General features: G+C 38.9%; 1 protein-coding gene across 2 annotated transcripts in view; it reads left to right on the top strand.

The window, feature by feature from the left end:
• Positions 1-97: 97 nt before the first annotated feature.
• LOC148426574 (inversin-like) overlaps positions 98-27,536 on the top strand; it is a 38,388-nt gene continuing 10,949 nt past the window's right edge. For both annotated transcript variants that reach the window (XM_088409962.1, XM_088409961.1), the window contains exons 1-15: positions 98-151; positions 9,544-9,643; positions 10,078-10,244; positions 12,709-12,882; positions 15,580-15,747; positions 16,572-16,752; positions 17,412-17,521; positions 19,491-19,662; positions 21,451-21,606; positions 21,724-21,845; positions 23,071-23,178; positions 24,248-24,354; positions 24,454-24,663; positions 26,124-26,332; positions 26,552-26,921. In XM_088409962.1, the coding sequence (XP_088266088.1) occupies positions 149-151; positions 9,544-9,643; positions 10,078-10,244; positions 12,709-12,882; positions 15,580-15,747; positions 16,572-16,752; positions 17,412-17,521; positions 19,491-19,662; positions 21,451-21,606; positions 21,724-21,845; positions 23,071-23,178; positions 24,248-24,354; positions 24,454-24,663; positions 26,124-26,332; positions 26,552-26,921 (2,357 nt within the window). In that variant the 5' untranslated portion in view covers positions 98-148. The remainder of the gene's footprint in view (positions 152-9,543; positions 9,644-10,077; positions 10,245-12,708; positions 12,883-15,579; positions 15,748-16,571; positions 16,753-17,411; positions 17,522-19,490; positions 19,663-21,450; positions 21,607-21,723; positions 21,846-23,070; positions 23,179-24,247; positions 24,355-24,453; positions 24,664-26,123; positions 26,333-26,551; positions 26,922-27,536) is intronic.

Raw genomic sequence — 27,536 nt, 5'->3', positions numbered from 1 at the left:
AGGTGGACTTGTCTCAGTATGTGATTGATCCTCTTTCACATTCCCCTACAGGATGAAAGATCAGAGCAGGTAGGGGACATGGACTTGCACCCAACAATGTTACATTGAACAGGGAAACATCGCTTGAAGCACCTCTTTCAATGCAACTATGGTAAGAATCTGACATAATAAGCAGCACTTTATCTTAGGGGTTAACACCCAGAAAAATCCGTGGTTAGCTATGGGACTGCCCCTTCTTGCTGCCAGATTGGGTTTCTCTCCCAAGAGACTGGGTCAATTGAGACTATAACAAACCCTAATTATGTGACCCGTTACAGCCTAATTGTTACGGAGATTAACCAGAATGTTGAATTGGATCCCTTGCATTAATATTTGATGGGCTCAAGCTGTCTGTAGGGGGTTCACAGTGTGTGTAAATCACAGATGGAGAAATTGAAAGATTTATCTCAATCTCACTATCAGTGGTAAAAAGACCAAAGATAGACATTGCAATTTCCCTCTTTGAGTTTCTTGCGTTTCATTTGATGCAGTTACCATTTATTTTTATAGTGTGTAAAAAAAAAAAAATAATAATAATAAAAAGTAAAACTTGAATACAGAATTTTAAAGTACGGTAGATTCTTGACAATTAAGAATGGCAAACTGAACATTTCCCATTTTAATATTTCAGTAGAACAAGCGTTTCAAATATCTATCTGAATCTGGCATGATTGAAATAACGACTGTTACTTTCATTCAGTGCAGATCTTCCTTTTGTAGTATCATAATCTGTGTGCCTCATTTAAAAATGTCACTTGGTCAGTCTTAAAGATATTACTAAGTTAGCAGTTTTACACAGTAAAAATGTAATATTTAATTTGTAATTTATTTGATACCTAAAATCGTTTTCATGTACAACACAATTAATACCTGTAAAAACACATTTTGCCACTTTCTTTTGCCTGAAAATAACATCATAGTTGCTCTGGGTTCAGGTAACAGCCCTCATCACCATTAATTTTGTACTCAATTTAGTCTTGGTCAGCCATATTGCTTCTCAACCATAAGCTAACCTCGCCAATTTGCACTGACGAGGAAAAAAAGACGACGAAAACCAACAAGAAATGGATAATTATAATTTATTTATTGAATGCTTTGTTATCGTAAAATATTACGAAAATAGGGCTCTCAAAATTGATAGGCAATAAATTGGAAACTGAGTGTCATATTGAGATACACATATTGTGTCAGTTTATATTGCAATACACGGATATTTTGATATGATCTCACAGCCCTATTGGTTATTACTTGAGCCTGAGTACATGTGATTTACATGTGAATTTACTGTCAAAAATAAATGGCAAAAAATGTGTTGAAAGGTGTCAATTGTAAAAGCAAAATAATGTATTAACAACAAAATACAAATACAAAAATACAAAATATGAACTTTTTATAACTTAATTAGGGTAGGCTATATTTCTAGTAATTGTATACTATTCTTCTGTCTTTTCTCAGAATATTCAAGATACTTGTTTTGAAGCACCCCCACAATTCTTTTCTGCCGCTTTCTCTGACTTTAACATGTTTTCCCATTTTGCATTGATTTTTTTTCAGTTTGTTTTTCCAGCTGATCATGTCCGTCTACTGTGATTCGCCGGTGGGCACGTTGCTCTCTGCACTTTAATTGGACATTTAATTAGATCACAGTTTTAGTCCAATTAGACTCCGAGGTGTGGGGGAGAGGGAATGGAAGGGCGAATAGGAAAAAGTCCCCAAGCTGATCTCGGTCTCCCTTCCTCTTTCTCTTTCTTCATCTGTCTTTTTCTGTCTGCCACGCCGTCCCTCTCCCGTCCCTCCCGAGGGCTGCTCATTAGTGATATAATGGGAGGACACAAAACACACAGCTCCCCCTACCCTCCGAGTGACTCAAACAGCATCTAAGACGCACAGACGAGGCTACGGGGACCTTTGCAGCTCACTTTGGTAGACATCATGTGCTTTTGTTTTGTTTAATAATCTTTGTTAGGAAGATAAAGCCACGATGTTACTGGCAAACTAGTTTATGGACCGAGGCTTTGATTAACGCTGCTTGACAGCCTGCCAGTCACAGCAGTATTGACCTGCAAACGTAACACAAACATCAACAACATGCCGGGCGGAACTCTTATCGACTCAGTGGAAAGCTTCGGTATGATATCACAGCACCTCATGAGACCCGAGATCAACTTGATTACCTATAACACTAATGCGCGTGTCACTCAAATGCAAGGCTAGTTTAGATTAGTTTAAGCTTCTTTATAGTTTTGCCTTATTCAAAAGCACGAAAGAGAATTCATGTTTGCACAGTTTGTTTGTGAATTAATTACCAGGTTTATGCAAATACTACTCAGATATTTTCAGTTTAATACAGTCAAATCCTGAAGATTGGTGATTCAAAAATTAAATCATACATAAGGCCTTTACTTGTACTAGTAATGTCGATTGGTTTGAGATTATATTTAACCGTTTCATAGTTTAAAGCACTAAAATAGGAAATGATTTAAAAGGAATGAGTGGGTGTCAGTTATTCATTCTTATATAAAGAGTGGTTTACCCAAGTGCCGCTTCGAAAAATACTTAGCCCTCCAAGGACCATCATAACCATCTAAATTACAGTCCAATACTATAGTGTAGGAAGCCTGCGTGGTCATCACAAAAAGAAAGTGACTTTATTCATAAAAGGTATATTTCATAATATTATAAACCACTTATATTATATATAAGTGATATTATTATATTATTATTATTTTTATTATTATTATTATTATTATTATTATTATTATTATTATTATTATATATAAGTAATATTATAAACCACATATAATGCACAGCATAAATATGTGAAAAAAGTATACTAAATATATTTCGCCATTTTCAGACATAAAAAGTTAATAATCTGTATATACTTAATCTGATAGCTAAATTATTATTCATGTATAATATACCCATTCACTGCCATTGACAGCGTTAGATGTCATATCCATTTTTCCTGGTCTGGCCCTGAAAGAGTTAATTATTCTACTTAACTATGTGTATGTTGCTAGCATATATCGAAGAATAAAAATGCATTATTTACAGTAAGTAAATGACTTAACTGCCATTTCCTGGAAGAACATTCAACTCATCCACTGCCATTCATGACAATAGATGTCAAAGATGCATTTTTACTGGGCTGGCAGCCAATGAGATTGACTGCGTTAATCACTTTAAAAACACATTCTGCTAATGGCTGTCAACTGAAAATTTCATCACTTGTGCTTGAGGCTCCTGTAACAACCAATCATGGCTCGGCTTGTGAAGGTCACATGTTGAAACCCAGAAAACATGTTACCCGCGATTGGTTGTTACCTGAGCAAATGTGATGTTATTTTCAGTCAAGAAAAAGTGATAAAATGTGTTTTAATGGTATAGAAAAATGATTTAATTATACTTTTTTACTGCTTAAAATGACTAAATTAGTTAAATAAATTGTTGTTAAATAAATGTTGAAACTGTTCAAAATGTCAAATGCAAATGTATTGCCCGTAAAAGTTCAATACATCCAAACTAAAAAAAAAAAAAAAAAAAAAAATCACAGAACTGTACTGGAATTAAAAATATATCAATAAAAATAAACCATTATAACATTATATGCAGTTTGAAATTTAAAGGAGAACTCAGGTTACAAATTTTGACTGTTGCTCAAGATTCAGACAACTAACCTTGAGCAATTGGCTCTGCCTGAGAACGTCACATGACCTAACTCAGGAAACAGGTGAACTGTGTGGTTGGTCATTATCCGGACCCTCATCAACTGTGATGTCATTTGGTAAAATGACCACAACCTGAGATGAATACATCTGGGTTAGTTTTACTACATAATTTATATTCCGCCAAAAAATACTAATCAGAAGGCTGTGTTTAGACTAGTGGGGGTGCACAGCACATACTTTTTTTATGTTTGTAACATCTTGCATCATCCTGACACAGGAAGTAACCTACAAATTAACAAAAAGATGGACAATGCAGATACTGTACAAGTGTTCCCCTTTTATTAACAGTTCTGCCTTGGTGGAGGTCCGTGCTCTACTTAGTTCCAGTCTTTTAAGTGTTGTTCATCGTGTGCACTCTAAGCAAAAACAGCAGGCGAAAACATGTAAACACACACACACACACACACACACACACACACACAGATTTCTGTGGATATGCACACACAATGTGTCTCAGAAGACACAAGTCAATCTGTGTGTACCTTGAGGAGTCTCCTGAGGTCTTCCGCCTCTACTGTGTCCCTTCACACACGCACACACACGCACGCACACGCACACCCCTCAGTCCTGCTCCTCATATCTGCACCACTGCTTTGAGAATTCCCGCTCTCCATCTGCATTTGAACGACAATGCATTAGGCAAGCGTGTTATGGCCACAGGCATCACTACCTGACCCCCTGCCCGTGGCTGTTTGACTGACAGCCGTGGTCCCGCCTAATTGCATTACCCTCCCAGGTGATTGGCTCACACCCGGGGGGCTCATTTGTCAGGATGCATCGTGGTAATGATGTAAATTAGCAGACATATATGTCACTCAGCCTTCTAGCGCCCCGCTGATTGGCCCCGCTGTGCTAGTGGGCCCGGCCCCCAGCCGAGGGAGTCGGCTCATTGGTCTTTGGGGATTGAGGATGTCCCCCAGAAATAGGGCTTTGCTGATCGGGCATCCCTGTGGGCGAATATTATCCATCCTCCCACCTCTTTACCTGTCAGTCAAAACGCTGGGACGGAACCCTGCAGCTTCTATCTGCTATCAGAGATACACGCACACACATTCACACACCTACCCCTGGAGAGCTGCGTAGGTGGTATAGGCACCTTTAAGAGCCTCGAGTTGGCTCAGGCCCTAAACTGTCAGAAAATAGGCTTATATAAAAGTGACTGTGCGTGCGTTACCTATAATAGAGCGAAAGGCCACAGGCTCCTGTGCCGTTTTCCCACTGCTTACACAGCGTGCCTTAGTTTTGTCCTCTGTCAACGCCAGACTCCTTCACAAAGCGCAAACAACAGTGAGACAAACATATAGACGAAAATGAACACACACACACAAACACACTTTGGGTCAACTTTTTTGCGCGTGTGTCTAGCACTCCTGTCGAGTGTTTGAAAGGCTTGAACAAAGTGTAGATTCTTTGTTAAACTTGTTGCATTTATACAAGGGGAACGATAAATAAAGAATAAATAATGTCAGCATCAGCATGAATCGATACCCTTACAGATAAACAATCACTCGACCGGGCCCTCGGCCCGTGATCAATGCTTTACTCTGAGTTATTGTCTTCATATTAACAAGTGAAGTGCTCCCTGAGGAACACGTGTGAATGGGAAAATGAGGCCGCCGCAAAGCTCTCAACAGGACCCGGCCGTTGTTTTTACAAGCTTCTTTGTTTGATTCCAGACGCGCCAGCTCAAAAGCCTTTTTAGACGAATTTGGAGTCACTGTAGGTGTTTCCAAAACACTCGGGTCCTCATGAAACTCTAATTGCCTCCTCTCACTGACCTGAATGTCCCTCACATCAATTTATTTTATCGATGCATTTGTTCCCCCATGTCCGTGGCAACTGAAATTCAGATTTTTTTTTTGTATTCCCTTTTGCATTTAAGATTATTCCTAAATCAATTTGTGTGTTTATAGTTGCAGCCAGGGAAGGTAATATTGACTTAGAGTAGAGGAAAGGATCAAAATAAATCAAGAAACGTCAAAAGTAAGTTTTAATGAGCTCTTGTCATTATGAAAAAAAATCTCCATGGTTGATATCAGAACTATATGAGTGGACATATCAAGAAAAGTGCAGAGATGCTTAGAAAAAAAATTCTAGTCCATGCAAATATTTTGCATTTTGCTTAAAGTCACCTAATGTGTACTAGTGTACTAATCCATTAATGATGTCATAAACCGTATCTGTAAAATAAGACAGCAAAATGCAATCGTGCTCACTCCAGGGACGTTCTTTCTTGCTTTCTTTAATAATCTAACGTTTCTCAGGATGGGTGGGTCACAATCAGCGTACTGTACATACAATATCTTATTTTTAAAATATTGTCAGGTTTTTCTCCCCAATTTTTTCTCATTTTTCATCTTTGAAAAATGATTGAAGTGTCATTTACCCCCCCCCCTTTCCATTTTCCATTTTTTCCGTTTTTTGAAAGAAATTTCAGATTTTAATTGTTAGAATTTTCTTCAATGATACACACATTTCCCAATGTGTGTCCAGTAAAACAGTAAAACAAGATGTGGTTTAAAGATATTAACTAGATTGCATATCGTTACATTCATTAGACCTGTTTTTCCCTACTTGTCTCTGTAAAAAAAAAAACATAATATAACTATTGTCCAATTAAGGTACAAAAGTGTCGTCTACCATCATTTCACCACTATTTCTGGTTAGATAAATGGACGTTGTAATTGATGCTGCATTGAATACAAAACTCTATCTGAATGTTTTATTTGTTACGAATGCAAAGTTGCTCTTGTATTTTTGGAAAATTCTTCATGTGTTAGACATTAAAGTGTGCATTGCTGACTAATTCCTGTCAATTAGTGATGGGTTTAGATGTTTGTGGTAGATTTGAGTTAAGTCCCAGTAAACAAAAGCAATTCTCAGGGCGAACAACTCCCCGTGATGTGGCACATGTGCCTAACACACAAAATGATTTACCTTTCATTCGAGGTAATAAGTCTCCTAATGCGCTGCTCGGGTTGAGCATGAGAAAGCAGAAGGAATGATGGGTAATTGTCATACCGCACGCACCGTCTGCAGGAGCTCTGTTTACGAGGTGGCAGCAGAGATCGAGGGTGAGATGAGAAGCTTGCAGGACATTAGATTCTTCTTTTTCGGTTGTTGTATTTTTCAAAATGCATGTGTTTTCCTTCTTATAATTTGAAGGACAAAAAGTTATAGAAGTATTTGGATGGTGAACACTTTTTGGATAAAACATTGTAGCACGGGATTGGACTGGTTTGTGCCGCTGGCTTCTATGTGTTTAGGGGCAATAATTGATTTTTCTGTTGTACCCCGCAGGCTTTGTCCCACATCTCTCGACAAAGACACACACACATACACACACACACACATACACACACACACACACAGAGCCAAGCATGTTGCAGTATTAATGAGACATTAATAAGACATGAGGAGAGACCCCCCTCTTACACGCTCACACAGGGATCATGCCTCCATCTACCCACCCCTTACTCCCCAGCTGCTTCCTGTCTACAGATTACCCAGATTTTCACTGGGATCTTGTTAAGTGGGGCCAGGAAGAGATTTACCCCCTCAGCGGGAGCACACGCTCACATGTCCCTTCATTCTGTCAGAACACATCAGCTTGCCAATACATTATCAAAATGTCTTCATTTTGGGCTTGACAGCCAATGGAACATCAGGTGTTCATCTAGGTTAAATGGATCTTTTTTTAACGGAAGGAGAAAGCCCTTTACTTGTTATAATTAATTTCAAACAGGGGTGTGAAGCTAGTGGAGGCAGGTGAAGAATACAAACTAAAGAAATAACACTATAATAATGCATTTTTTTCTCCAAAATCAGTAAATCTGTCATGCATCACCAGCCATGAAATTTAATTTAATCATATACATTTTATTTCATGTGAATACTAAGAATACTGTGCCTCCAAAGTAAAACCATCATATATGGCTTGAAGCAATTTTTCAGTAATTCTTGGAAGAATTCAGTTGAATAAGCTGCAAAGTTGTGTTTTGTTTTTCGAAACATTTCTTCCAAAAAGAGGCCAGCCCTAACAAAGGGTTTAACTAAAAATAATAGGAAAAAAAAGGAATGTTCCTGCTCAGTCCAAACACTTAATTCCTTAGACTTTCACACACAAACACACTAACACACACACACACGCGCACAAACACATAAAAAAGAAGGAAAAAGTAATGAGGAATATATTACTTAATTTCAACAAAATAATCTGCCAGTAGAACAAGAAAAATGACTTAGCATGATTTCTTGGGAATATGTCTTAATTTAAGTAAAACACATCAGTAACTTTCCTTGAAAACACCCACCGTGCTCTTAACCCTTTACTGGGCACAGCAGCCGCTAAATTTTTCCAAAATCCTGAAAATTCTTGCCTGTTTAGGACACAAAAATAGAAAAATGTGGGCCTAATAAAGGCCATTTTTGCCTGTTATGACTATCGGTCGAAAGCGGCCGTTGTGCCCAGTTAAGGGTTAAAACTAGGTTTTTATCCAAAACTTAATGCCACATTTTGGTAAACCTTGGTCACAGATCTATATTATTAGTCATGCACATGTGGGTGCTATTTATACAAATATTGACCAATCAAAAGTATTCAAAATGGTTTGCTTTCATTCACAATGCAGTGAAAATGGTGAAAGAAACTTACCATTTTTCTTCTCCTGAAAGTGAGTTGTCGATATGAGAACTCCGCCCGACAGCAGTAATTATACACAGCAGAATCACTGTAGTTCTTCTTTTAACACTTATTCAGTTAAAACGTAATTTTTCGAAATCACATGAATCTGATTTTTAATCTATACATTTCTGCTTTGTTTATGCTTATTGGATCCGTTTTTGAGTATCAGGCTTTTTGTGCTTGAATTGTTGGGATTTGGAAAACAAAGTTCAATCACACCTTGATGTGGACACAGATTGGCTGCCATTGTGTTTGCCATCACCTAAGAGTCGCATTTTGGGTGGGACGGCAAGTCCAGGGGCAGAAGGAAGGCATGAAAATGGACGAGCATGTGAGAGTTGTTGGTCCTATGAATGGTAAATTTAACTTTAAAAAAATGCTTTGACAGCTACTTAGATGTAGGTAGAATGATATGCAATTTTTGTAAAGAGTTTGCTTACCGCAAAAGTTTAGCCTTCCACATAAATACAAAGCACTCAGTTGTGACTGCAGCCACAGCTTACGGTAACAACAAAGATGTGAATATACAGTAGCGAGACATTGCAAAGCTTTTTGCCAAACTAAACTCAAGCACACACCGCATTTGAGGAAGTCTGCAACGTTCAGGATTGATGAAGTTTTTTTCATGTTTTATCTAATTATTTGACAATTGACAAAAGAAAACAGCCATCTCTCTTTATGTTCATATCTAAAGTTTGCAGAAAACATTTGGGACAAGTCTGAATGCAGCGTATAATAAAATGCTACAATTACATCCGTTTCAACATGTTAAAGAAAATAAATGACGAAAGCCACATTTTTGTTGTTGATCAAGCTTTTCATCTGCCACAATAATACAATTTATCGAAATAAAAATAACCCCTCTTTTTTATCTCTTGACAGCACTATTTTACAATACTGAAGACACACAGAAAATTCTAAAGCAACAAAAATATATGTTTTAGGACTGATTATGCTTCATGCTTTGAGCTAAATAATGCCTGAGATAATTTCCTACACAGTGGTTAACATTTGATAAGCCATCTATTGTATATGTACAGGAAATGGCTACGGGTTGAGTATATGACCTTGTATGTGTTTTTGTTACAGGCCTCAGCGCCGTCTGGCCCGGGCGCCGCCCCTCTGGGCTCGCAGGTTCACGCTGCCGCTGTCAATGGCGACAGGAACGCACTGCTCAAACTCATCACAGGTAAAAAAAACATACAACTAGCTTGAGGTGCATAACTGCGAGTCGGCCAAAAAGTCCAACTCGTGAAAAATTTTCAACGTGATCGGACAAAAACTTACTCAGAAAAGAGTTGCTGCTACCTACACAAACAAGAGTGCTTTCACATTAGTATGTAATACCCAAGTGCTGTATTGATTTGTGCAAGGAAATTTTGTGCAGAAAGGTCGGAGGGCAAGGTAAGCCCCAGCAGAAAACCCATGTGGCCAGTTCCGAATATGGCTTTTTACACAAAACAAAACAGTATGCTCACATTCATCAAGTGGTCAATGATACCTTATGTTCAAATATTAACATAATTATGCTCTGAAGTGAATGGCATTGCATTCGTATATTTTAGCTATTAAGTGCATTGAAGGCCCTCATTCATTTGTGCATCTTTGTATTTGTGGGTATAGCAGAACCAGTCCTACGGGACCTTGAGGATCAGTTTGGCCGCACTCCTCTAATGTACTGCGTGCTGGCTGATCGCCTAGACTGCGCCGAGATTCTGCTGAAGGCCGGAGCCTCAGTCAACAAGACCGACCACAGCCAGCGCACGGCTCTGCACCTCGCTGCACAGAAGGCGCGACCTCTACTGACCCCCACAAACACACTCTTATGCACAAGCACACTCTTACACGCACACACGTGCGCACACATTTTGGTGTGGCAGTCAACAGGTTAAGGATGTTTCACCTCCTTGCCAAAGGAGGCAACTCAGTCAAATGCTCGTTGTTTGCACATATGGAAAATTGACATGTTTTGAGCTTGTTTAGGCTGCAGCTGACAAAGTATATCTAGTATTCATTTAAAAAAAAAAAAAACAATAGTAGCTTTGCAAGGGAGCATCTAAATCGGCCAGGCTGGGTTACGGTGGAAAGAGGCAGGCCACTGCCCCCTAGTGACTGTTCGTATCGCCTCAGGGGTACTGACATACAAATTAAACGAGAATGGGAATAATCCCCGAAAGCATCTCATACGTACATAATAATTTTTATAAGGCAATAATTAAGTCCAAATGAATGCCACAGGCCTCAGTATAAGGCAGAAGAATGCAATCAGTGAATGAACTGCAATGATAATTCACTGAAAAGGTTCTAATTGAATAAAGTAAAAGAAAAATCAGTAATAATTGGCAATATTATTCATAGAATTTACGATCTTGATTGGCTGTAGTTTCATTTTGAGCAATTAATGATGTCTGAACCATTTCGCAAATTATATACTGTATGAAACTTTCTCGGGGCAATATTGCGCCTTGTGCTTGCGGTCCTTTGACTGTTCATTGTATATATTTAACGAAATTTTACTGTAGCGGTAGTTATTATTTACTTAAAGTAACTTAATTACTATACAGAAATTTAATTGCCGGTACATTAAGTTATTGCTGCCATTACTTTTGTCTCAAGTTGTTTTTAGTTCAGCCGATGGGGCTTTTAGTTCATGTCTGGGCTGTTCTTGAATGACTTCTAGGGGTCATTGATGTTTTTACCAATGCATTATACATATTATATGCATCTTTTATTGATACTTTATCAACAATACACAAGTATATGCAGTAATGAAAGTAAAGTCATTTAAATCAACATATTGCCCCATTTTGTGATTGGGATCAATTAAAAGTTTTTTTTTTTTTTTAACTCGGCCCCAAAAATTCAGATGGTTTAAAGTCTAACAATTGTTTTTTTTCTAAATTATTCAATAATTGTGTCATACCTTTGGTCTGAGTATTTTTCTGATGTTGGAAACAAAAGCCATGAAGGCACTTTTAATGTAAAAACAATTTGGAAGAATAAAAAAACACACACACTAACTGTGGTGTGTCCGTCAGAATGTTAGGAATTGACTGGCAGTTTCTATTTTTAAAAATGGTTTCCATTAAAAGAGTTAATTAACAAAAAGTATTTCTTATAAAAAAGTAAAAGAAAGTATATTTAACTCAAACTTATGAGTCAAAATCAACCCATTTGTCTATTTAGAAATAGGACCATGTAATTTCCTCTGTCCCGTCAATAAAGTAATAAAAAATTATGTTTCAGCTATCATATTTAATAAGTAAGAATGATTGATAATAATATATTAAAAATATTTATAAACTGAAGTTTAGATGTTTACCTCTTCCCAAAAGTGAAAACTAGTTGTAGTCTTATTGTTTGGGTTTGTTATGTGATCTGTGACGCCAGTCCTGGAACTGGTCTGACGGACGTCAGATTTGAAAACATTGCCTGTGGTTTAAGGTTAAGAGAAATCTAGTTCTCAGATATTTCATTAAATTCTTCAAATAACAAAAGAAAAACTCTTTGGCACCATGAGATGGCATGTGATGGTGTATTTGCGCTTAGTAATGTATCTTTATTTGGTAACATTTTCAATGATTTGTCATCATGATTTTGTTAAAGAAAGGCATAGTTGTAGCGGCAGTGGACTATTGGCATGTACGTGTGCATGTGGGGAAGATAGTGACGGGGAGCCCTGTCTCTTTGACACGGGATCAATAATTGGCCGAGACAGGCAGAGAGGCCAGGGATTACGGATCTAATTGGACTGAGAATAGGGAGGACAGGAGCGCATACACACACTCGCTCGGTGGAGATGCATGCTCACACACAAGATAGATCCGTCAGGCTGTGGCTTTGAGGCGGCACCATGGTAAATATACAAAACGCACTCACACGCCAAGGGCCATGCAGACACACAACCCGGGGTCCCGTGAGAGCTGTTAGCCAGTACATCACTCAGGAGGTTCTGCCTGCATACCACTCAAACAGAGGATGATGATGATGGTAATAATGACAACGGGGGCAGATCTGCTGTTAACTGTCTAGCAGCTCATCACACACACCAAAATGAGAGCCAACCAAGATGGATGACCCCTGAATTGAACGAGACACCAGTAAAAGACCCCACCCTTATGTATGGGCCTGTGTGTGTGTGTGTGTGTGCGTTCGTGTGTGTGTGTCTGTCTGTGTCATCAATTTTGGCACAATACAATTATTTTTATTTTTTTTAAGCATCACTTAAATCACAGTTGTGTTTTTGCATTGCAGGGAAATGTCCGTTTCCTCAAGCTGCTGCTGTCTCGACATGCCAACTGGCTGCAGAAAGATTTGGAAGAGATGACTCCGCTTCACCTCGCCACACGACATCCTTCTCCCAAAGCCCTTGCGTTGCTGCTCAAACATATTGGGCCCGGAGAGGTTGACACACAGGACAAGAACAAGGTACTGTTGAAACCCTCGGGTCAAATGGAGTCCATTCCAAGACACAAGTCAGCCTCTATTTTATCAAGTCAAGTTGTTTATTTAGAGTACAAGTCAAAAAATTGAAAACACTCTCTCAATTGTTTTTGTTTTGTTTTTTTTTGTTTGTTTTTTTTTAACCCCAGAGACTCCATTACTTGTAGGACTACCAGCACACTACTGTTTAAAATTTTCCCGAACTGAAGTGAAAAAATACTTAGGTCATTGGCATTGAATTATTTGGTAAACAAAAAAGGACAAACAGAAAATGTTGTATTATCCTGGCTCTTCAAGCCTTCTCAAATGGAGAGATCCCTTTCATAGGATGCCCAAGCTTCAATGAATGCCCTGTGGGCAATGTTTATTAGTATGAACAGCGAGGCAGTCAAAATCAGTTGTGTACTTAACATGAGCGCTGATAATGGTAAATAATTTGCAGGATGTAAGAATGCATGTATATCAGGTGATAAAATTAAGGCGCTAAAGAAGGAAGGGTGGCAGAAAAGTAGCTTTAAGTGAAGGAAGAGAAGAATTTAGGATGCATGAAAAAGCAAGTCTGAGGGGAAACGAAAGAAAGTTGTTTCCAGCCAAGAAAGTAGCATAACAAGCAACTTTTAGGGAAGGAAGCAAAAAAATCTCAGTATAAAAATGTGATAAAACATAGAAAAATGTTAATCTAACTTACCATTATACAAAGTCGCAACATGATCCAAATGATACCATAAATGAGGGGTTTGCAATTTTCATGTTTTCTTTTCATAACAATCTCTATGACTTAGTAGTATCATCTGTGAAAAATCTGCCTTCTTTGATGTGCCTTCAATTTGATATACAAGAAACCACAGCATCTGAGGTATCATAACCAATCAAAGCCTGCAGCCCGAAGAAACCCACATCACTCGTAATCATGTACTATAGTACTAAATATGTACAGTTTGGAAATATGTATTGTTAAAATTGTATAATGTTGCAATAGTCCCCCCTAAAAAATAGTTCAACACCCTTGTTGAAAAATAATTACAAACACTGAAGACGAGGGCTGCACAATCACCGTAATAGAGTCTTAATTTTAGTTTTCCACATGTTTACATGACAAAAGCCTCTGTTTTTCTCACCCTAATATATTATTTACCTGTGTGAAATGGCGTTGAGTTTCTCACCTGAATTCTAATATATACTGTACCTTGCTAACTGTCAATTGAGACCCATTTTAAACGATCCGATTGTTAAAAAAATTGAATAATGACTGGAATAACTGAAAATGACATTTTAACTGCTAATTGATTAAAATTTGCTTAAAATGAAATAATGTGCTTGGTTCTAAATAGGCTTAATTTTTTTCATTGGTTTACTCTTAGCAAGTAAGTTAGCTGTGTTGCCATGTCCTGAGTGAAATTGTCTTCGCTATTATTTACTTTATTTATTTTAGTTTTTATTATTATTATTTTATTATTATTATTATGTACATATCAAGCCTTGTTTATATACTGCTTGTTTAAAAAAAGGAAATAGACATGTTTGACCAAACATGATGAATAACTGTCTCAAACACACCCGATTCAAATTATGTTCAAGCTCCTGCTGAACTTGCTAATAAGCTAATCATTTAAATCAGGTTGTGGGGGGAGAAAACCTTAAAACATGCAGGATACGGGCCCTCGAAGACTGGAATTCCTTAGCAGCACACCACTTTCCTCCTCCTCTTCCAAATTTCTCCACATAAATGTTAGTCTTTCAGATGAAGCCAGCCTATATGGAGCACTTAAGCACCGCTGGCTAGCGACTCATTTACGTTAGATGCAGTGATTGGTAAGACCAAGCCACAGGTGGCATCTGTCAATGCCACCATGATTAAGTCATTTGTTAGTGGCCTGAATTCGCGATTGAAAATAAAAGTGTACCAGGGCATCTGTATCCATATATTATTCGGTAAACTAAGGTGGACTCCTCACCATACTTCTAGCGTGTCTTACTGTTTTTTGACGTCTACACTAAAAAGCCGATCTCCAGGCCAAGTAAAAATGTCTCGAGCATTTTTTTTTTTTAACCGAGGTATTCAAATTACTCGAGGAATCGTTTCAGCCCTATCTTGATCGCATTGAAAGATGTTAGGAGATTAGTGATCTAACCTACCGACTTGAGGTCATTTTTTTTTTTCCGTGAAATCTTAATGAATTTCAAATCTTATGACTTTCAGCGCATCTGTCTAATTTGTGTGTACATAAAACATGCACTCAGGGCATTTTTCTGGCCTGTCCAAAAATCGTCTTGCCTGAGTGTTAGCTGCATAAAAATGGCATTAGTTGAGGAGTTTGAGGTCATACGCACTCATGCCACAGTAGAGGCTAAGTATCTCTGGCCACAAGGACAGAGTCTCTCTTGTGTGTCGATGCTGAGGTGTGACATCAGTAGTTAGTTTTGTAATGATCCAATACGCATCACCGTGTCAGATGACAGCCAGTAGCTTTCATTGGGGCGCTATGTGGGTTGCCTCTCGGTTTTAACGTCAATGTGAGCTTTGTGTTGACACTTGCCCTCAGATTTCTTGGTGGAGCATTTTTCATTTGCGTAAGAGAAAAGCTCAAAGCCACAAGGCCACAACAGCACTCACTGTTCTCAACCCAAGTTGTCATCGCTATCTTTTTCTTTTCATCTCTCCTGCTTTGTTTCTCTTCACAGCAAACAGCCTTGCACTGGTCAGCGTTTTATAACCGGCCGGAGCACGTTCGCCTACTCATCAAGCACGACTCCAACATCGGCATCCCCGACAGCGAGGGCAAGATCCCCTTGCACTGGGCCGCCCACAGCCAGGAAGCCAGCGCCACCCAAACTGTCCGCTGTATACTGGTACACCTCACTCATAAAGTTATGGTGGCATATCTGTTTTAATAAGGAAGAAAGAGTCAAGTAAAAATTTTGTGCATTTTCTTTAAACCAAACACAATGCCAATGTGTATATTACAGTACTGTATATAAATACGTACCGTATACTCAGACCAATATTTGCCTAAATGTCGCAAAGGATTTGCATTTTTCTATTGTTTCCACTTGTTGTTGACTAAGCACTTACTTTCATACACTTTTTCTACAGTTTCATTTGTTGGGCTGCTTAGAAATGAAAATAGGACAGCATTTGTGCTCAAAATGGAAAGTGTTGGTGCACTTGATATATTTTCATGATTGATTCAAAACAAAATTATTTAGCCAGAGCGTCCCATATCACATAACAGTAAAATGCTTTAAAAAAAATCTTATGATTCTACTTATCTTCCACAAAATAGTGAGAATACACTGTTTTCAGTCCATGTGTTTCATCACCGGTGACTTAGTTCCTTTTTTTCATGTACATTGATGGAGTCTAAAAATAACAATAAGTATTCTAAAGAAGCTTCTTTTCACATCCTTGTTTGACCTATTGTTGCGCCCATGAGCAGTGCATGTGTGTATCATTGTGAAGCGGTTACTGAAGATAAAAAACAAAAAAGAATGGAAGTAACATCACTTCAGCTTTTACATTTGCTCACGAGCCTGGAAGACCCATAAAATGGCGACCGAGCTGATTGAAACGGTTCTGTGTCATCGTGTGAATGCAATCTATTGGTTAATTTAATTGTATTTCAATGATAATTGATACATTTCAAACCACTCTTTGCTGTCTTGTGCGTTTGAAGGAAGCAGCTCCCACAGAGTCCCTGCTAAACTGGCAGGACTATGAGGGTCGGACGCCATTGCACTTCGCCGTCGCCGACGGTAACGAGGCAGTGGTGGAGGTGCTGACGTCCTACGAGGGCTGTAACGTGACCGCGTACGACAACCTCTTCAGGACACCGCTCCACTGGGCCGCCCTGCTCGGTAAGTTGACGCACATCGCACGCGGCTTTTTACGAGGTGCGCTGCATTTTCTTGTTCTTCAAAATTGCAGCTTGCCAGTTTAACTTGGCATGGCGCGCCACTTCAAAAGCAAAATGTCACTTATCACCCACAGTTTTATCTTTTTAGGTTTGTAGGTCTCACAAGGTCACTCTCAAAGATTCTATTGTCAGTGATTATGTGTGAAATAGAAATTAATACTCTGACTTTGGTTTCAGATAAAACAGACAATTTTATACAATGGATGTACATAGAAACACCAGTTAAATTACCGGTAGCTGCTTTTTGTAATGTATAAGGCCGCATTGAATGATGACTAATGTAACTTCATTCATCGATTCGTTTAACTGTACTAACTATGCTGTAAAACACAGATGACACTCTAAAGTGATTACATAAACAAAAATGTTGTGTTCATTAGATAACCTTTGGTTGGTGTGGTTACTTTATTCCGCATGTTTGCAATTACTTCTCAAGGCTTCCTCTTAAATTTCATCTAATACAATAATTTTATGGTGAGTTTGATGATAAATTATTGAACACTTTGAGGTTGTCTAGAAGGATTAGGAATATAGTGGTGTGAAGTGGAATTTGAACACTATCTGTGTGCCTCTTTTTTTGTTATGAATATGTATTCACAGGTCATGCTAGAATTGTTCACCTGCTGCTGGAGAGGAACACGTCAGGCACCATTCCCTCCGATAGCCAGGGAGCGACACCCCTGCATTACGGAGCACAGAGCAACAACGCTGTGAGTCATGCACATAGCACCCCATACATTTTTAGAACAAAGTGTAATATCAAACTGTATTACTTTTTTTGTACTAATCCATTTATTTACCCTTTATTTAACTCAAAGTAAATTAGGGAACCTCTCAATTGATCAAATGTTTTTGCATTTCCGTTAAAAAAATCCGCCATGGTCAACTTTAATAAAAGTAGAGTGAATATATATATACAGTCTTTGTAAGAAGGAGCTTGCTTACCTCAAGACCAGTTCAACTTTAGCCTACCGCATAAATTGTAGCCACAGCTAACATTAGCAACAAAGATGCTAATATAGTGAGCCATAGCAAAGCTCTTTGCGCTAAACTAGACCCAAATAAACTTAAGAACATTTGAGCAAGTCTGTGACAGACTAAATGGGCAATGTTTTATTTTAATGTTAATTTAATTATTTGACAATTGACTAAAGGAAACAGTGGTATTCTTCCTAATGGCCAAAACTAAAAGTTCCTGCAAACACGGGAAAAGTGTCAAATGCAGCAGAAGGTAAATAGTGAAGCCTCTATCCAACTGAGGTCTGGACACTGGCGAGTGTCCTAAAAGGTTGGAGCTTTTTAATCACCTCATGGTTTGTTCAAAGTCACCAGAATTCACTAAAATGTTGCAAGAGGTCTCCAAAATGTCTCCAGAGGTCGCCAGACTTTTGCCTGAACCCTGTTGCAATTTTGCAACTAGAGCAATGCCTGGAAACCTATGGCAACATTTTGGCGACCTCTGGCCATCTTGAACGAACCACGGAGGAGGATCAAAAGGGCCACCACCTTCACAGATGCTTGCCAATGGTCGTTCTTTAGTGGGGTACTAGCTTTTCAACTGCATCTGTTAAGATCTGTTGAAGAGAATACATGAGTGAAACCACTTTTTTGTTGTATGTCAATCTTTAGATCTGCCACACTAATAGAATACAGTACATCTCAATTTAAAAAACATTTTTTGAGTGTTTTTTTCAGAAATGTTTTAGTGAGATTAAATAGAGATTACGGTAATCCGATCAATTAATTACAGATCTTAACATGTCATTTTTCTCTATCGATCAGAAGAACTATTGCAAACATAGAATAAAACAACAAGCTCAGAAATGTTCCTCTTGTGATCTGTAGGGAGGTTCTCCTGCACTTGAAGACCTACATGTGTTCATTCGGCCTCTTAAAAAATTTTGTGACTTGTGTGATTTTGCTACAGTTGTGGAACAGATAAAACTACATTTGAAAATTGACCCCTGAAATACTGGGTTCAGTTTTACTTTTCATTTGGCTTCTTCAATTCCATTGAACTTATGACAATTATTTTCAAGTGTTTTTTGCATGGTTTCAAGTGCGCACTTACCAGATTTCTGTGATATTCTTTCAAATTGGTACATGTACAAAGCAGAAAACGTGATTGAAAAGTATTAATAATAATAATAATGCATCACTTATTTATCACACTTTACTGGACACTTAAGGATGCTTTGTAATGAATGCATTATTCATGCACTCACACATTCAAACACTGGTGGTGGTAAGCTAAATGATATACAGTAGCTGCAGCTGCCCTGGGGCAGGCCGAGGGAAGCGTGGCTGCCGTTTTGCGCCTAAGGCTCTTCCCTTGGAGACAAGGTGGATGGCGTGCCTTGCCCAAGGATACAATGACCGCAGAAGTTGAGCAGCTGACACTTTGGTTACTGGACAACCTGCTCTACCACCTGAACCACAACCACCCTAACTGGGTAAACAACATGTAAAAGTGAACTGCACTGAAATCCGGGTAAAAATACAAAGAGAACAATTAGGGTTGTTTTTTTTTCATTTCATTCACAATGGAATCACGCATTTTCCATCATCGTCGTCATCAATTTTGATTAGACCCAATGTTTTTAGTTCTTTATTCATCTTGAAATTTCTTTCCAGTTAATCACTCCACAAAACATTTTTTCTCTCTCTCTATGTGAATAGGAGACAGTACGTGTGTTTCTTTCCCACCCATCAGTGAAGGATGAGCCTGATCTGGAGGGCAGGACGGCCTTCATGTGGGCCGCCGGGAAGGGCAGCGATGATGTTATCCGTACCATGTTGGCCCTCACGCCTCACATTGACATCAACATGGCCGACAAGTACGGCGGCACCGGTGAGCCCGGCCAAAATAAGACGAGGTCCCGGCTATGTGCTTACATGTGGCGTAAATGAGCCCTAACATACTTTACGCAGCTTTTCCCATGTTGGCTTTGCTTGTCAAGTGTGCTGCCCGTGGCTCCTCAGAGGCGAGGCATTGTGATGTCAAAGGGTATTTCCCTGAAGACGGCCGAGAGAGGAAAGCTGATAGCGTCAGCAAAATTAGTGTCAGTTGGCCGTATAGACTCCTGCCACTGCCGGCACTCTCCTCTTACACACTCACACATGAACACACTTGGGACATGTCGGCCCCAGTCCTCACGCCAAGGGGCCCCTTGGATGTATAATCGCCATGCCCAGTTTGCCCATTATTGTTTATGTACGCATTCGAAAACTATGCGTATGGATCCTTACAATATGTTTTCTGCTTGTTGAGCTTGACTGTACAGTTAGTTTTTGCTCTGGCCTAACAAGCAATATGATATAATATAAGAGGTTGGAATGTAGAATGGTACAGCTACACAATGACCCCCCGTAATTTACAGGTAGTTATTTCAATTAGTTCCAGTAGCAGTTAAACATTTGGAGATGCCTTAAAATTCAAATGGTCTCAAACACAGTACAAGGTAAAGAAATTCAAGCTATTAACTGTTAAGAATTCACAGCCATGGATCGTAAGTCATTCCAGGTTATAAAGCACCATCCACAGCAAAAACTGATTGGGAAAATACCAAAATATGCAAAGCTATTATTTTGGCAAAAGGTGCCTGCTTTGCACTCTGAAAACAGTTGGCCCGATAATGGGTTAAAAAAAATCCCATCAAAATACTGCATTTATGTCAAATTGACCTAATTTTACCCAATTTCTGAGGTTGGCTTATCAATTGTTTTGGTGTTTTTTTGTGTAAATGATGCCAGAAAATTGAGTCAAATTTACCAAAACATTTGGTCAGTCCTTTTTTGACTGTGACTTTTTTGAGTGTGAAGAATAAAAATGCTAAAACATTCTGTTTTGATTAACATTATATTTTTGTTCACCAAATAATTCCATTAATATTTGTTCATGATGTTGATGACTTAATTCCAGTAATCTACACTTCAGGTAGTTATTAAATACATTAATGGGACAAGACTATTGGAGCGGGTTTGCACACTTTTGACTGATATTGTACACGAGTCGAAAATAATAGTTATGATGCTTTACAGTTGGGCATCACAACAAATTACAGCCAGAATAATAAACACATTATTAATCAATAAAATTACTCAAAACTCAATTCAACTATTCAAAAACACTTTAAAACGATCACCATTGCATACAGACTGCGGTTCATGGAGCAAAAATTGTCACGCACTGAAAGAAATTTGGACCTCCATCTCCTTAAGAAAATGTATTGCAATTCAATGTGTCAAACATCAATTAGTTAAAAAAACATATTCAATTTTTGCATTTGTTTTAACTACTTGATAACTTGATCCAATTAGTTGCAATATATTTTCTAAGTAGAGTGGCTCCAAAATTTGGTCAGTGTACAACTGAGGCAAATTAAAAATAAAAACATAAAACAGTAAACATCACAAAACACCACAACAATGCTGAGATGTGTTTTAAAGATGGCCAGACAAACTCAGCATTCTTTTCATTGTAAAAGGCAGATGACTGCCCTATTATTCTCACTGTTATTATAGAGCATAGTTAGTGGTAATATTGTTGTGGATGTAATTCTAGTGCTGCATTATAGTGAGGCGTGTGGCGTCCATTCAACAAGATATCATAATGTTAGTGCTGCTGTTGTCCAAACAGCGCTGCATGCAGCCTCCCTGTCAGGCCACGTGAGCACCGTCAAATTGCTGTTGGAGAGGGGAGCCATGGTGGACTCGCTGGATGTCATGAAGCACACGCCGCTGTTTCGTGCCTGCGAGATGGGGCACAGGGACGTGATCCTCACACTCATCAAAGGTGGGTTTCAGAGGTAACATCAATTTGCTCCAGCAATGTTTTTGCAATGTTCCAAAGCTATTTATGTTCTCTGTAGTTTTGTGTCAGATATGTGGTTGCTTACTGTGTTGAATAAAGGCGGCGCACGTGTGGATTTAGTGGATGTGGACGGTCACACTGCGCTACACTGGGCAGCACTGGGCGGGAACGCTGAGGTGTGCCAGATCCTGATGGAGAATGGGATCAGCCCCAATGTACAGGTGAGGTTTTAAGCGCCTCGTAGTGCTAGAACTCTAAACAGGTGACCCACGATTTTGCTAGCGGGATTTCAAAATATTGTGTTTTGGATTAAGTTTGTTTAGGAATACAATTTTTTTTTTTTTTTCTCTCCCTGTACCCTCTTGCGCTAGTCTACAGCAGGGGTGCTCAATGAATCGATGGCGGTCGACCAGAGGACCGCCAAGCTATTGTTGGTTGCTCGCACGACATCGCATTACGTGGAAAAAAAATTCTCAGCCAAAGAAAAAAAAAAAGAACATAAATCGAGGAAAAATAAGAACAGAGTGATGTTTACTTTGAATGCTGCTCACTCTGAGATTATCAAGGAGTAGACCGTTGTCCTTGCTTTTGGAAGGAAATCAAAGTGTCCCAAGGCTGTTTGTGTCATACATTACTTGATATCCTACAGTTTATTTTTGAAGCATTTGCTGGTTTTCCCACAAGGTTTGCCTTGTCTCATAGTTACTTCCTGGTAAATGTGTCTATCCTGCCTTTGTCATTTTACTTTGCCTGAAAGGAGAAGCAATGAGTACTGTAAGCTGGGCGAGTCTCTCACTGCAGTTCAACAAATATATGAACGTGAGTGACATAGCCCAGATGTTGATTCATTCGTATGTTGTTTACTAGCCTGTGATAATACTAAAAATTGTTCGGTGATCCCACAGCAAAAGAGGATGTATTCATTTATTATATACAGTAGATGCTTGCTGTATTTGCTGCCCATCACTGGTTACTGTGATATCAACAGTGGTTCCTTACAAATATTCTAGAGTCCCAGCCACCCCCCTTTGTGCAGTCCCCTCCTCCCCAAATGTTGATTGCGGGATGTAGGCTGCTGGATAAGTAGATCAAAAAAGTTTAGGCACCCCTGGTCTACTGTATACACTTTTCATGTGCAATTATTTCAAAGACACGATGTAATGAGACCAAATGTAAGAGAAAATGCCTGCCTTTAATAACATAATTATGCTTTTTATTAGCACTTGCAGCCTATGTTTGTTTTTGCGGTTGTGGTTTGCTGCTGCATCATACTGAGAGCTGTTTCTAATATATCTCATATAGTTTCAAAATAAGATCATCAAAATATTTGGTTGGTGTGTAACATTATCGACAATATATACAATGTGATTTAATAATCATTTAAATCATTGAAAAAACTCTCTATTGCACATTTCAATGAGCAGTATGATTCAATCTCGCTGGCAGGATCAAGCCCGCAGAACTCCCTTGCAGTGTGCTGCTTATGGTGGCTACATCACATGCATGGCTGTCCTGATGGAGAAAAATGCCGATCCAAACATACAGGACAAGGAGGTAGGAATCTGTTGCCATATAGTCGTACCGTATCTTGATCAAGTGTAATAAAAAATAAAAAAACACGCACATTCTGGTTAATTTTGAACAGTTTGAAAAGCTGGCATTGTTGCCCAAAACATACTGGCCCTATGAAAGAAAGCAAACAAAATAGAAAGAAAAAGAAAATCTGAGGTAAATCGAGGACACTTTAAAGGATGGCTGCTGTGTTCTGCCTTAACACGTTTATTTAAATTGATGATAGTTTAATTCTGAATGCTGCTACATCCTCAGTTCTTATGCAGCCACTTTATATCAGTTGTTGTTTTTTTTTTACTTCACCTTTTGAAATGAGTTGTTCTAGGTCACATTATTGGTATAAAATTGGTATGAAATCCTTGGTCTCATTTTTATACCACAAGAATGTGGCATTTGAACACAAGTGTGTGTGTTTTTTTATTGTTGATGTTGGGTTTCAACAGTGATGTTAAAAGGGATGTCAACCCCCAAATGTTCTTTTCAATAAAATGTTATTTGCGGGCCCACTAGTCTAAACATGGCATTCTTATTAAAAATTGCATTCCGAGAATATGAATCAAACAGCAAAAACCAACCACTTTGATCAATTTTGCGTCTTCTCATTTTCAGCCAACAGCAAGTGGCAAAATCTTCGCCCCCTAAGATGGATAAAAACGACTTGATTTTGCTGCTTAATTCACATTCCATGAATGCAATATTAATCAGAATGGCATGTTTTGACTAAATGGAAGTGCAAAGTATATTAACTTCCACTTTAAATGAGTTACGATTCATGTAGTGGTGGAATCTGTAGGGAATCATAAATCAGTTTGAGGGGTGGCCTTAAGTATTATTCACAGTATCTCAACTGTTTATTAATTTATTTATTTTCATTTTTCTAGCACAGTATTTGCCTTGGTTCAACAAATGTTGGTAATCAATCGTTTCAGTTTAACATTTAAAACAGTAATCATCAGACAGGTATTTTTTTCTGGTATATAGCCTTCCTGTTGCATTCTCCATTTTTCCCCCCCATTTAAAATTTGCCACTGGTATAACCTAATTTCCACAGGGACGGACTGCTCTCCATTGGTCGTGCAACAACGGCTACCTGGACGCCGTGAAACTGCTGCTGGGCTACAACGCCTTTCCTAACCACATGGAGCACACGGAGGAGAGGCGAGACATTTACGACGCTAATGACAAAGACGTAGCAATCACAAATGTAATGAGACCTTCAAAAAAGGCTGTGTGAGTGACTACGGTGTTCACGCGCAGGTACACGCCGCTGGACTACGCACTGCTGGGGGGCCACAGCGAGGTGACCCAATTCATGCTGGAGCACAGCGCTCTGTCCATCGCTGCCATCCAGGACATCGCCGCCGCCTCCATCCAGGCCGTCTACAAGGGCTACACGGTCCGCAAGGCCTTCAGGGAAAGGAAGCAGCTCCTCATGAGGCATGAGCAGCTACGCAAGGACGCCGCCAAGTGAGAGACAAGCAAACGGCACTCAGTTATACATCTGTCCTTGTCCTATCGTGTTTGTCCGGTCGTCACGGGATGTCTTTGACAATGACACTCTTTGTTGTCACCCTTTCCTAGTATCTGTCTTTCTGAAATCCTTGCACACGCATACGTCTTTTCCTGACATGCTCCTTTGCTCCTTATCATTTACTTACCTGCCACACATTTGTTCTCCACTACAGTGTTTCCCAACCTTTGTTGAGCCCAGGCAAAGATTTTAAGTTGGAAAACTCTCACCATAAAATAAAAATGTTACAAAAAGTGTAAAACTGAATTAATATTAAGCCGCAATTTTACTCGTTTGGCCAGATTAGTTAGTCAATTTAGCTGGTTAATTGTATCTGTCATCTAGCATAAAAGTGCATGGCACCTTGTATTATTGCCATTCAACTTTATCGGATGGAAATTTGACTAGTTTTGTTGTTTAAATGACAGTGTTCGTTTAGTAAATAGGGCAGATGTCATTTTATGCTGCATGGTGAAGAAAAAGTTAAATAGGAACACGTTAAAACATTTTGGTGAGAAACTCCATGAAGGTGCAGTTATATGAATCCATTTTCAAAGTCATAATTTGTTAAAAAATACGAAGTTCAACATAATTTAAGCATAAATGTGTTGTATATGACATCCATTCAATTACTAGTAACAAATACCAATGACCAGAATTAATGCCCATATAACTTTATTAATTGCAACATTTTACTGTTGCGCCCTGCTTTCATGGGTAATAGGTGTCAGTGAGGCCAGTAAATAGTGAATACTTGCATATAATCAAAATACACTGGAAGTAAATAAATGGTATTTTCGTCATATTATTTGCTTTTTTTTAAATTAATCAGCCAATCAATTTGTAATAATTTTATATTTCCTGCCAAAAATTTACATAGTCTTAAAACAAATCTATTTTGGTTGAATCCTAATTACTACTATACTATACATATGCTGTACATACTATGTTGTGAAAGTGTATGGAGGATTTTTGATGCCGAGCTAGCTGTTATATTTTATTCACTCATCAGTGCCTCAGTCTTTTGCAACTTCTAAGTTCAAATGTATTCAGTTTAACAAGTGAAAAATCACTGAACTCAAAATTTGCAATTTCCATTAAATGTGATGCATTCCTTTGTCACAATGCAAGAACAAATGGAGCAGTAACCGGGCAAACTCTTGTGAACAACAAATTCTTTAGTTGTCTAGAGTCTTTAGTTTCAGTATGACCAAGTGAAAATTGTGACCAAGTAAAAATTGTCAATTTTCGATGGTGGCAGTACACCCATGGAAACCTAGTGCAGTAGCTCAGTATTAGGTCTGTGTTTTCCTGTGTTACTTTTCGGATTAGTCTGTATATGTAGTGATTATACAATGTAAACATTGACATAATTTGTTGCCACTTGAGTCTGAAAACTGCATTTGGTTGTGTTCAGGAAGCGAGAGGAGGAACTGCGGCGAAGAGAAGCCGTGCAGCAAATTTGTGCTGCTACGGCAAAGGAGCAAAAATTGTCTTCTGAGACGACCGAGGAGGAGAAGCTGTCTTTGGTCAACCTGGTGGCGGATTTATCCGTGAAGGACTCAGTGGTGGAAACAAAGAAACCGACTAAACCTGAAAGGAGGAACAAAGAGGAGCGACACAAAGGTAGAGTGAAATAAATTCTTTTCTTGGATCAATTGAATAAGCGAAGGAAAAGGTGTGAATGTGATTGTGAATTATTGTTTGTCCCATTACGTGCGCTGCGCTTCACTGGCACCTCTCACCCAAAAGTCAGGATAGGATAAGCTTCCTGCAATTCTAATGAGGATAAGTGCTACAAAAATGATTGGATAAGAAATCAATGAACATAATGATCTCCACCAGGCCATAGAAGCAGATCCACAAGGAGCAAAACTGCTGATCTACCTGACACTGCAAGCCTTGCTAGTCAAGGAATATGTGACCGGACCACCAGACTGAAGGAGTCACTCTCACCCAGGCCCTCTTCTACTCAAAAAGTCAAGGAGCAAAGACATTCCTCATTCACCCCTCCCACGGGCGAAGACCAAACGCCTGCCGTATCTTTGAAGACTGATTTGTCAAAGCAGAGACACCACAAGGTCAAAGATCCTTCTCGACTCATGAGAGGCCCATCAAGAAAACATCGCGCCACGAGTGCGCCACGCGGACATGAGAGAGAGCAGCACAGGAGGAGGCATGAAGCGGCCAGGGTCATCCAGCGAGCATGGAGAAGGTGAGTGGCAAATTTGTTGGAGGCACAGGTAAAGGACGCACAAGATCTTGTTTAGTTCGTCAGTGGTCAGCCATTTTGCTTGAAGGCAGAGGTCACCAACATGATACCCACAGAAATATACTAAAAATACAAACTATTTTATGTTCAAACTATTTTTTTTTTTTTGCATGAATATTTTCTCATTTTGAATTTCATTATTTTCATTTTGTTCCATAAATGCTGGGACGAAGGTAAAAAATAACTGGAAAAGTTGAGGAATGTTTTGAAACAAAACACCCAAATAGGTGAACAAGATAATTGGTGAGTATCCCCAAAAGTTCCTGAAATGTTGTGGGTCTGATGAGACAAAGATTGAACTCTTTGCCATGAATGCCAGGAGTCATGTTCGAAAGAACCCCAGCACTGCTCATCACATGACCAATACAATCCCTACGATGCAGCATGGGGGTTGTCAGCAGTGGGAAATTGAAGACTTGTCGGGGTTAATGTTATGTATTATTTTACATGTATAAAATTGTAAAAACTGCAAAAAAAAAAAAAAGAGGGGGGGGGGCAAAACATTTTTTCATTATGTGATGTGTCATTATGAGCCTGGACTGTTGAACAACTGGAATT

This window comes from Hippichthys cyanospilos, chromosome 3 (genome assembly GCF_059441005.1).
Source record: "Hippichthys cyanospilos isolate Australia breed blue-spotted pipefish chromosome 3, RoL_Hcya_1.0, whole genome shotgun sequence".
NCBI lineage: Eukaryota > Metazoa > Chordata > Actinopteri > Syngnathiformes > Syngnathidae > Hippichthys > Hippichthys cyanospilos.
The sequence above is the reverse complement of the archived record's forward strand: the minus strand, read 5'-3'. Positions and strand labels throughout refer to the sequence as shown.